Source organism: Nerophis ophidion, linkage group LG15 (assembly GCF_033978795.1).
Source record: "Nerophis ophidion isolate RoL-2023_Sa linkage group LG15, RoL_Noph_v1.0, whole genome shotgun sequence".
Taxonomy (NCBI): domain Eukaryota; kingdom Metazoa; phylum Chordata; class Actinopteri; order Syngnathiformes; family Syngnathidae; genus Nerophis; species Nerophis ophidion.
The window spans coordinates 4,713,480-4,726,205 of NC_084625.1; the positions used below are offsets into that span (position 1 = coordinate 4,713,480).

General features: G+C 40.4%; 1 protein-coding gene across 1 annotated transcript in view; it reads right to left on the bottom strand.

The window, feature by feature from the left end:
• map3k22 (mitogen-activated protein kinase kinase kinase 22) overlaps window positions 1-12,726 on the bottom strand; it is a 128,158-nt gene that overhangs the window by 101,747 nt on the left and 13,685 nt on the right. Inside the window, exons 2-3 of the mRNA XM_061921267.1 lie at window positions 4,766-4,851; window positions 4,600-4,644 (exon numbers count right to left, since the gene is read on the bottom strand). Coding sequence (XP_061777251.1) covers window positions 4,600-4,644; window positions 4,766-4,784 — 64 coding nt within the window. The 5' untranslated portion in view covers window positions 4,785-4,851. The remainder of the gene's footprint in view (window positions 1-4,599; window positions 4,645-4,765; window positions 4,852-12,726) is intronic.

A 12,726-nucleotide genomic window follows, 5' to 3' on the forward strand; every position in this document is an offset into this window, starting at 1 on the left:
GAATTTTGAGGACAAAAATTAATTGACTCCATTATGGAAAAAAGCTGGATACTTTCTAAATGTATTTGGGGCAGTCCAAGTGTACTCCACACAGGAAATACTGTGGTAAATACGACAATACTTCAAAATAACACTTTTTGCAAAGAGGAAGGAGAGAAAGTGCCCAAAGAGAGGTGTGCCAGGATTGAGGCGTCTTATTCAAAAAGATTTGAGGCTGGAATTGCGGCCTAAAGCGCATCAACAAAGTATCAAGCGACAAAAATGTGTTCACATTGTCATTACGGGGTATTTTGTGTAGAATTTTGAGGACAACATTGATTTGACTCCATTTTGGGGAAAAAAAAGGCTGTAACATAACATGGGAATACTTTCTAAATGTATTTGGGGCAGTCCAAGTGTATTCTATACAGGAAATACTGTGGTAAATACTACAATACTTCAAAATAAGACTTTTTGCAAAGAGGAATGAGAGAAAGTGCCCAAAGAGAGGTGTGCCAGGATTGAGGCGTCTTATTCAAAAATATTTGGGGCTGGAATTGCGGCCTAAAGCGCATCAACAACGTATCACGCAACAAAAATGTTTTCACATTGTCATTACGGGTTATTTTGTGTAGAATTTTGAGGACAACATTGATTCGACTCCATTTTGGGGGAAAAAAAGGCTGTAACATAACATGGGAATACTTTCTAAATGTATTTGGGGCAGTCCAAGTGTATTCTATACAGGAAATACTGTGGCAAATACTACAATACTTCAAAATAAGACTTTTTGCAAAGAGGAAGGAGAGAAAGTGCCCAAAGAGAGGTGTGCCAGGATTGAGGCGTCTTATTCAAAAAGATTTGAGGCAGGAATTGCGGCCTAAAGCGCATCAACAAAGTATCACGCAACAAAAATGTGTTCACATTGTCCATCCCATCCATCCGTATTCTACCGCTTATTCCCTTTTGGGGTATTTTGTGTAGAATTTTGAGGACAAAAATGAATTGACTCCATTATGGAAAAAGGCTGAATACTTTTTAAATGTATTTGGGGCAGTCCAAGTGTATTCTATACAGGAACTATTGTGGTAAATACGAAAATACTTCAAAATAACACTTTTTGCAAAGAGGAAGGAGAGAAAGTGCCCAAAGAGAGGTGTGCCAGGATTGAGGCGTCTTATTCAAAAAGATTTGAGGCTGGAATTGCGGCCTAAAGCGCATCAACAAAGTATCAAGCAACAAAAATGTGTTCACACTGTCCATCCCATCCATCCGTATTCTACCGCTTATTCCCTTTGGGGTATTTTGTGTAGAATTTTGAGGACAAAAATGAATTGACTCAATATGGAAAAAGGCTGAATACTTTCTAAATGTATTTGGGGCAGTCCAAGTGTATTCTATACAGGAAATACTGTGGTAAATACTACAATACTTCAAAATAGCACTTTTTGCAAAGAGGAAGGAGAGAAAGTGCCCAAAGAGAGGGGTGCCAGGATTGAGCAGTCTTATTCAAAAAGATTTGAGGCTGGAATTGCGGCCTAAGGCGCATCAACAAAGTATCACGCAACAAAAATGTGTTCACATTGTCCATCCCATCCATCCGTATACTACCGCTTATTCCCTTTGGGGTATTTTGTGTAGAATTTTGAGGACAAAAATGAATTGACTCAATATGGAAAAAGGCTGAATACTTTCTAAATGTATTTGGGGCAGTCCAAGTGTACTCCACACAGGAAATACTGTGGTAAATACTACAATACTTCAAAATACGACTTTTTGCAAAGAGGAAGGAGAGAAAGTGCCCAAAGAGAGGTGTGCCAGGATTGAGGCGTCTTAATCAAAAAGATTTGAGGCTGGAATTGCGGCCTAAGGCGCATCAACAAAGTATCACGCAACAAAAATGTGTTCACATTGTCCATCCCATCCATCCGTATTCTACCGCTTATTCCCTTTGGGGTATTTTGTGTAGAATTTTGAGGACAAAAATGAATTGACTCCATTATGGAAAAAGCCTGAATACTTTCTAAATGTATTTGGGGCAGTCCAAGTGTATTCTATACAGGAAATACTGGTAATTACGACAATACTTTGAAATAACACTTTTTGCAGAGAGGAAGGAGAGAAAGTGCCCAAAGAGAGGTGTGCCAGGATTGAAGCGTCTTATTCAAAAAGATTTGAGGCTGGAATTGCGGCCTAAAGCGCATCAACAAAGTATCACGCAACAAAAATGTGTTCACATTGTCCATCCCATCCATCCATATTCCACCGCTTATTCCTTCGGGGTATTTTGTGTAGAATTTTGAGGACAAAAATTAATTGACTCCATTATGGAAAAAGGCTGAATACTTTCTAAATGTATTTGGGGCAGTCCAAGTGTATTCTATACAGGAAATACTGGTAATTACGACAATACTTTGAAATAACACTTTTTGCAGAGAGGAAGGAGAGAAAGTGCCCAAAGAGAGGTGTGCCAGGATTGAGGCGTCTTATTCAAAAAGATTTGAGGCTGGAATTGCGGCCTAAAGCGCATCAACAAAGTATCACGCAACAAAAATGTGTTCACATTGTCCATCCCATCCATCCATATTCCACCGCTTATTCCTTCGGGGTATTTTGTGTAGAATTTTGAGGACAAAAATTAATTGACTCCATTATGGAAAAAGGCTGAATACTTTCTAAATGTATTTGGGGCAGTCCAAGTGTATTCTATACAGGAAATACTGTGGTAAATACGACAATACTTCAAAATAACACTTTTTGCAAAGAGGAAGGAGAGAAAGTGCCCAAAGAGAGGTGTGCCAGGATTGAGGCGTCTTATTCAAAAAGATTTGAGGCTGGAATTGCGGCCTAAAGCGCATCAACAGAGTATCACGCAACAAAAATGTGTTCACATTGTCCATCCCATCCATCCATATTCTACCGCTTATTCCCTTTGGGGTATTTTGTGTAGAATTTTGAGGACAAAAATGAATTGACTCCATTACGGAAAAAGGCTGGATACTTCTAAATGTATTTGGGGCAGTCCAAGTGTATTCTATACAGGAAATACTGTGGTAAATACTACAATACTTCAAAATAACACTTTTTGCAAAGAGGAAGGAGAGAAAGTGCCCAAAGAGAGGTGTGCCAGGATTGAGGCGTCTTATTCAAAAAGATTTGAGGCTGGAATTGCGGCCTAAGGCGCATCAACAAAGTATCACGCAACAAAAATGTGTTCACATTGTCCATCCCATCCATCCATATTCTACCGCTTATTCCCTTTGAGGTATTTTGTGTAGAATTTTGAGGACAAAAATGAATTGACTCCATTATGGAAAAGGGCTGAATACTTTCTAGATGTATTTGGGGCAGTCCAAGTGTATTCTATACAGGAAATACTGTGGTAAATAGTACAATACTTCAAAATAAGACTTTTTGCAAAGAGGAAGGAGAGAAAGTGCCCAAAGAGAGGTGTGCCAGGATTGAGGCGTCTTAATCAAAAATATTTGAGGCTGGAATTACGGCCTAAGGCGCATCAACAAAGTATCACGCAACAAAAATGTGTTCACATTGTCCATCCCATCCATCCGTATTCTACTGCTTATTCCCTTTTGGGGTATTTTGTGTAGAATTTTGAGGACAAAAATTAATTGACTCAGTATGGAAAAAGGCTGAATACTTTCTAAATGTATTTGGGGCAGTCCATGTGTATTCTATACAGGAAATACTGTGGTAAATACTTCAAAATAACACTTTTTGCAAAGAGGAAGGAGAGAAAGTGCCCAAAGAGAGGTGTGCCAGGATTGAGGCGTCTTATTCAAAAAGATTTGAGGCTGGAATTGCGGCCTAAAGCGCATCAACAAAGTATCACGCAACAAAAATGTGTTCACATTGTTCATCCCATCCATCCGTATTCTACCGCTTACTCCCTTTAGGGTATTTTGTGTAGAATTTTGAGGACAAAAATGAATTGACTCAATTATGGAAAAGGGCTGAATACTTTCTAAATGTATTTGGGGCAGTCCAAGTGTATTCTATACAGGAAATACTGTGGTAAATACTACAATACTTCAAAATACGACTTTTTGCAAAGAGGAAGGAGAGAAAGTGCCCAAAGAGAGGTGTGCCAGGATTGAGGCGTCTTATTCAAAAAGATTTGAGGCTGGAATTGCGGCCTAAAGCGCATCAACAAAGTATCACGCAACAAAAATGCGTTCACATTTTCCATCCCATCCATCCATATTCTACCGCTTATTCCCTTTGGGGTATTTTGTGTAGAATTTTGAGGACAAAAATGAATTGACTCAATATGGAAAAAGGCTGAATACTTTCTAAATGTATTTGGGGCAGTCCAAGTGTATTTTTATACAGGAAATACTGTGGTAAATACGACAATACTTCAAAATAACACTTTTTGCAAAGAGGAAGGAGAGAAAGTGCCCAAAGAGAGGTGTGCCAGGATTGAGGCGTCTTATTCAAAAAGATTTGAGGCTGGAATTGCGGCCTAAGGCGCATCAACAACGTATCACGCAACAAAAATGTGTTCACATTGTCATTACGGGGTATTTTGTGTAGAATTTTGAGGACAAAAATGCTTTTTGGAAAAAAAAAAAGACTAACATAACAACATGGGAGGTTTACCTTGGAGGTTCCGGGGCGGTCTGGGTCCATTTTGGGGAACATCATCTGTGGAAAGAAGAGAGGGCATACATGGATGTGGTATTTGGGGCAAAGGTCACGGGTGTAAAGGTGCGTGTGGAATGCAGGGCGTTGTTTGGATTGGCAGGTGAGTGAGGTGTGAACTCACCCATGTTTACTGTCATCATCGGGAAGCGACCTTGGCGAACTCCAGCCGGGAGCTGGACTTCTCGCTACGCCGGCAAAGACCGCCGCCTGCGAGCAACACAAACACAAACACTTTCAGCGCGTGGCCGGCACGATACGGTTCTTGGGCTGCAAAACAGGACACAGGTGGCACTTCCGACTCCAACACTTCCCTTTCTTCACCCGGCCCGCACCTTTTCTTGGACAATTCTCGCTGACACGTGGAAATGGTAAATAAAAATGTTAGCTCATTTGGAATTTGATGGCTGCGACATGTTTAAAAAAAGCTGGCACAAGTGGCAAAAAAGACTGAGGAAGTTGATGAATGCTCATTAAAACACTCATTTGGACACATCCCACAGGTGAGCAGGCTAATTGGGGAACAGGTGGGTGCCATGATTGGCTATAAAAGAAGCTTCCATGAAATTCCATGTCATTCAAAAACAAGGACGGGATGAGGGTCACCACTTTGGGAACAAACGCGTGAGCAAATTGTGGAACACTTTTAGAACAAAAACAAGGACGGGATGGGGGTCACCACTTTGGGAACAAATGCGTGAGCAAATTGTGGAACTGTTTTAGAACATTTCTCAACGAGATATTGCAAGGAATTGAAGGATTTCACCATCCACAGCTATTTATCAACAACACCCGGAGACGCCGCCGGCTTTGCTGGGCTTGAGCTCATCTAAAGATGGACTGATGCAAAGACAATATATTTAACGTCCAAACTGGAAAGCTCTTGTTATTTCTTGCAAATGTTAGCTCATTTGGAATTTGATGGCTGCGACATGTAAAAAAAAAAAGCTGGCACAAGTGGCAAAAAAGACTGATAAAGTTGATGAATGCTCATTAAAACACTCATTTGGACACATCCCACAGGTGAGCAGGCTAATTGGGGAACAGGTGGGTGCCATGATTGGCTATAAAAGAAGCTTCCATGAAATTCCATGTCATTCAAAAACAAGGACGGGATGAGGGTCACCACTTTGGGAACAAACGCGTGAGCAAATTGTGGAACAGTTTTAGAACAAAAACAAGGACGGGATGAGGGTCACCAGTTTGGGAACAAATGCGTGAGCAAATTGTGGAACTATCTTAGAACATTTCTCAACGAGATATTGCAAGGAATTGAAGGATTTCACCATCTACAGCTATTTATCAACAACACCCGGAGACGCCTGGGCCCGAGCTCATCTAAAGATGGACTGATGCAAAGACAATATATTTAACGTCCAAACTGGAAAACTCTTGTTATTTCTCGCAAATGTTAGCTCATTCGTAATTTGATGGCTGCGACATGTTTCAAAAAAGCTGGCACAAGTGGCAAAAAAGACTGAGAAAGTTGCTCATCAAACACTCATTTGGACACATCTAACAGGAGAGCAGGCTAATTGGGAAACAGGTGGGTGCCATGATTGGCTATAAAAGAAGCTTCCATGTAATTCCATGTCATTCAAAAACAAGGACGGGATGAGGGTCACCACTTTGGGAACAAATGCGTGAGCAAATTGTGGAACAGTTTTAGAACAAAAACAAGGACGGGATGAGGGTCACCACTTTGGGAACAAACGCGTGAGCAAATTGTGGAACTATTTTAGAACATTTCTCAACGAGATATTGCAAGGAATTGAAGGATTTCACCATCCACAGCTATTTATCAACAACACCCGGAGACGCCGCCGGCTTTGCTGGGCTTGAGCTCATCTAAAGATGGACTGATGCAAAGACAATATATTTAACGTCCAAACTGGAAAACTCTTGTTATTTCTCGCAAATGTTAGCTCATTTGGAATTTGATGGCTGCGACATGTTACAAAAAAGCTGGCACAAGTGGCAAAAAAGACTGAGAAAGTTGATGAATGCTCATCAAACACGCATTTGGACACATCCCACAGGTGAGCAGGCTAATTGGGGAACAGGTGGGTGCCATGATTGGCTATAAACGAAGCTTCCATGAAATTCCATGTCATTCAAAAACAAGGACGGGATGAGGGTCACCACTTTGGGAACAAATGCGTGAGCAAATTGTGGAACAGTTTTAGAACAAAAACAAGGACGGGATGTGGGTCACCACTTTGGGAACAAATGCGTGAGCAAATTGTGGAACAGTTCTAGAACGACATTTCTCAACGAGATATTGCAAGGAATTGAAGGATTTCACCATCTACAGCTATTTATCAACAACACCCGGAGAGGCCGCCGGCTTTGCTGGGCCCGAGCTCATCTAAAGATGGACTGATGCAAAGACAATATATTTAACGTCCAAACTGGAAAACTCTTATTTCTCGCAAATAGTAGCTCATTTGGAATTTGATGGCTGCGACATGTTGCAAAAAAAGCTGGCACAAGTGGCAAAAAAGACTGAGAAAGTATGTAAATTAAATCACCGCATGGGCTCAGGAACACTTCAGAAAACCACTTTCAGTAACCACAATTGGTCGCTACATCTGTAAGTGTAAGTTAAAACTTTATTATGCAAAGCCACAGAAATTTATCAACAATACCCGGAAACGCTGCCGGCTTTGCTGGGCCCGAGCTTATCTCAAGATAGACTGAGGCAAAGTGTAAAAGTGTTCTGTGGTCCGTAATATCAAAAGGCGCAGAGAATCTGGAGCAATCACTGCACGTTAGCGGCAAGGCCGAAAACCAACATTGGATGGCCGTGACCTTGGATCCCTCAGGCGGTACTGCATCAAAAAGCAACATCAGTGTGTAAAGGATATCACCACATGGGCTCAGGAACACCTCATAAAACCACTGTCAGTAACTACAGTTGGTCGCTACATCTGTAAGTGCAAGTTAAAACTCTATTATGCAAAGCAAAGCCATTTATCAACAACACCCAGAGACGCCGCCAACTTTGCTGGGCCCGAGATCATCTAAGATGGACTGATGCAACGACAATATATTTAACGTCAGGACTGGAAAACTCTTGTTATTTCTCGCAAACGTTAGCTCCTTTGGAATTTGATGGCAAAAGCTGGCACAAGTGGCAAAAAAGACTGAGAAAGTTGAGGGATACTCATCAAACACCTATTTGGAACATCCCACAGGTGAACAGGCTAATTGGGAACAGGTGGGTGCCATGATTGGCTATAAAAACATGAAATCCTCAGTCATTCACAAACAAGGACGGGGCGAGGGTCACCACTTTGTCAACAAATGCTTGAGCAAACAGCATTTCTCGACCAGCAAATTTAGGGATTTCACCATCCACGCTCCGTAATATCATCAAATGGTTCCGAGAATCCGGAGAAATCACTGCACGTAACATTGACATTTTATAGACCTTGGATCCCCCATAAAGCGAGGTCAGTGTGTAAAGGATATCACCACATGGGCTCAGGAACACTTCATAAGACCACTGTCAGTAACTCCAGTTGGTCGCCACATCTGTAAGTGCAAGTTAAAACTCTATTATGCAAAGGCACAGCCATTTATCAACAACACCCAGAGACGCCGCCAACTTTGCTGGGCCCGAGATCATCTAAGATGGACTGATGCAACGACAATATATTTAACGTCCGAACTGCAAAACTCTTGTTATTTCTCGCAAACGTTAGCTCCTTTGGAATTTGATGGCAAAAGCTGGCACAAGTGGCAAAAAATATTGAGAAAGTTGAGGGATACTCATCAAACACTTATTTGGAACATCCCACAGGTGAACAGGCTAATTGGGAACAGGTGGGTGCCATGATTGGGTATAAAATCATGAAATCCTCAGTCATTCACAAACAAGGACGGGGCGAGGGTCACCACTTTGTCAACAAATGCCTGAGCAAACAACATTTCTCAACCACAATTTAGGGATTTCACCATCCACGCTCCGTAATATCATCAAATGGTTCCGAGAATCTGGAGAAATCACTGCACGTAACATTGACATTTTATAGACCTTGGATCCCCCGTAAAGCGAGGTCAGTGTGTAAAGGATATCACCACATGGGCTCAGGAACACCTCATAAAACCACTGTCAGTAACTCCAGTTGGTCGCTACATCTGTAAGTGCAAGTTAAAACTCTAATATGCAAAGACACAGCTATTTATCAACAACACCCAGAGACGCCGCCGGCTTCGCTGGGCCCCGGCTCATCCAAGATGGACTGAGGCAAAGTGGAAACGTGTTCTCTGGTCTGACGAGTCCACATTTCAAATAGTTTTTGGAAACTAGATGTTTCCAAAGAGGAAAAGAACCATTCCCAAAGTTGAAAAGCCAGCCTCTAGGATGGTATGGGGGTGTACTTACACATTGTGAAGGCACCATTAACGCTGAAAGGTACATACAGGTTTTGGATGGCAACACACGTGAAGTGAAGGGAATTATATTTACATAGCGCTTTTCTCTAGTGACTCAAAGCACTTTACATAGTGAAACCCAATATCTAAGTTACATTTAAAGCAGTGTGGGTGGCACTGGGAGCAGGTGGGTAAAGTGTCTTGCCCAAGGACACAACGGCAGTGACTAGGATGGCGGAAGCGGGAATCGAACCGCGGCCGCTCTACCAACCGAGCTATACCGCCATCCAACATCTTGTCCGTGGACGCCCCTGCTTATTTCAGCAAAACAATGCCAGGCCTGGTGTTAAAACAGCGTGGCTTTACGGGTACATTTGAAAAGAAAAAAAATCAGATCCGTGTCACTAGAGGGCATAAAAACTATGGTCTAAGTTCCTTGTGTCCTTCCCGGAATCTGAAGTGGTCTTCGTCTTTGGGTCATCATGCCAGGATTTTGTGGAAAAGATTCCACCTGAGTGGGACCGACACGCATGTGCACCGTTTATTTTCGGGTATAGGACCGGGTCTGGAACTGAGAGACCGAACCCACATGACAAGACCCCCATGTGAGAGTCCTTGGACAGGTGGTCACCAGATGGCCCAAATCTCCTCGCCCTCCTTGGCGAGGACGGAAGGCAAAACGCCTGGCGAAGACCTTCGAAGCGGGACGGAAGCTCCCCGTGGACTTTGTGCCTCGGTGATGGGAGGAGGGCGCCCACAGCCGCGTTGCATCACCCAGCAAAACAAGGGAAGTCCGCCCCCCACCCCCGCTCTCTGCGTACTTGAGAGACTTTCCCCTCCCGCTGCCGTCCTTCTTGACGTCACGGGCGTGGCGGAATCCCAAAGAAAAGAGCCAAAGCGCAGAGGAGAGCCTCTCGCTCACGTCTGCTTTTGCTCAACGCGCCGCTTTGGGTGTTTGTTGGGGGAATAGAAACCATTTTTGCTGAAGGTGACGTGACAAAAACATTGACTAGATCCCAAACTTGAAGTCTCCACTTTTTTCCTTCACTTTGTAACCTGCGGCCTATAAAACGGTGCGGCGAATTCATGGATTTTTCTTCGCTGAAAATATATATATGTATGTATATATTTTAAACTAAGTGGGTCTCGCGGGTCCAAAAGGTCCCTAGTCAGAAAAGTGTTAAAAATAGTTTTTATTTCAACACTTAAATATCTACACATCAACTTCAGATATATTCATTGTTGTGCAGTTGTTTCTTATGTTCTTTTTTTAAACCCAGTTTTTTATGGCAAGAACACAAAATACGCAATATTTTCCCCAAAACATTTTTTTAAAAATAGAATATTTAGTAATATGAGCATAAATATGTTAATAATTGAAAACAACATTGATTTTGATTCGCTTTGTTTTTTGAACTGGCAGTTTAAATAAAAAAAATTTAAAAATCAGGCCAAAGATTTGGGGGATCCAAAAGTGTAATAAAAAATTCATATATCAATATATATTGTGTTACTTTATTATATATATTATATATATATATAAATAAGTGTATATATACATATGCGTGTGCGTATACAAAATAGAATACATATATATATATCTTTTTTTTTTTTTCCGGCAATCTTCACATAAAACAAAGAATAACAAAAAAAAGAAAGAAAAAAAACACTAATTTGAGCAATGATTAAATATATATTTATATGATTAAATGATGATTAAATATATATTTATATATATATATATATACACATATACATAGATATATATATATATATATATATATATATATATATATATAAATAAGTATATATATATATAAATTATATATTTAAGCTTATATAAATATATATATATATGTATATATATATATATATACGTATATATATATACATATATATATGTATATATACGTATATATATATATATATATATATATATATATATATATATATATATATATATATATATATATATGTGTGTGTATATATATACACAAATTTACACACACATATGCATATATATATACATATGTATATATATATATATATATATATATATATACATATAATATATATATATATATATATATGTATATATATATATACAGTGCTTTGTATTTCTAACTAAATGTCATTTTCACATTTTGACAGACAGAAATTCATGTATTGCTTTCAACTTTATCAGTATCTAATAATGCAACAAATAATACCATCATACATGTCAACATTTTACTGTTTTATGAATTCAAATAATTAACATATTCACAATTCTTTGCAGTAAAATTGTGGCGAATGAGCTGTTAGTTTTTTTTACTGCAAAATTGTTTTTTTTTTCCAGTGTAGGTAAAAATTAAATAATTAAAGTGTATAATAATGTGATGAAATTAATTAATGTATATTTATTAGTTATTGAGGGTTACAAGCGAGCCTCCGAGGGCAGCCAGTACTGTAATGTGGGCCTCAGTAAGCAGCTTCTTCACCTCAACACTCAATTAGTCACCTTACTCGCAACTTAAGAAAGACATGAAATGTTGTGTTCATCACCAAGATTGTTATCTAGGCTTTGGTCAGGCTGATTACAAAAATAAATATTAGTCAGATCTACTGGAAAAAATAGATAATAAGCAGGGAAAGTTCCAGGGTAGAACTCCAGTGTCCTGACCAAGCAACTTGTTGGACGCGTTTTCCAAAATAAAAGCATCAGCAGCGAGGACGACGGGAGGAAGTGAGGAGTAATCGACGGAGGTGACCTGATCCTGGGACACAAAAGGACTGAGTCCCACGTGACCTCATGGAACATTCCGGGAAGACGTGGGACATTGGAAAGATGTCCGCCATCAAGACCACGGCAAGGTTGTGAGCAGGAAGCTGACCAAGCAGATTTAACTTGTCATGAAACCAAGCAACACAAAAGTGGTAAAAGGTCGCCAGAATCAGATCTTATTTCAGTGCACCTGCCATTAAACTGCTGCTCACTTCTAAAGATGCACTAAAGTATCATTTATTCATTATTTTTTTTTATGTATCCAATATATAAATATATATATATGTATTAAACAAAGCAGACAAGAAATTGTAGTGAAAGAAAAATAAGCAAACACGGCAATTAGTGTCTTCAATGAAGAGAGTGCATGTTGTGCTGCTTGTGTCAGTTGTGTTGCACTGACACACACACACACACACACACACACACACACACGTCAGAGTTAATGAAGAGGGTGCATGGTATGCCGCTTGTGTCACACACATGTCAGAGTTGTGTTGCACTGACACACACACACATGTCAGAGTTGTGTTGCACTGACACACACACACACACACATCAGAGTTGTGTTGCACTGACACACACACACACACACGTCAGAGTTAATGAAGAGGGTGCATGGTATGCTGCTTGTGTCACACACATGTCAGAGTTGTGTTGCACTGACACACACACACACACGTCGAAGTTGGGTTGCACTGACACACACACGTCAGAGTTGTGTTGCACTGACAAACACACACACACACATCAGAGTTGTGTTGCACTGACACACACACACACACCTCAGAGTTGTGTTGCACTGACACACACACACACACACACATCAGAGTTGTGTTGCACTGACACACACACACACACCTCAGAGTTGTGTTGCACTGACACACACACACACACACACATCAGAGTTGTGTTGCACTGACACACACACACACACCTCA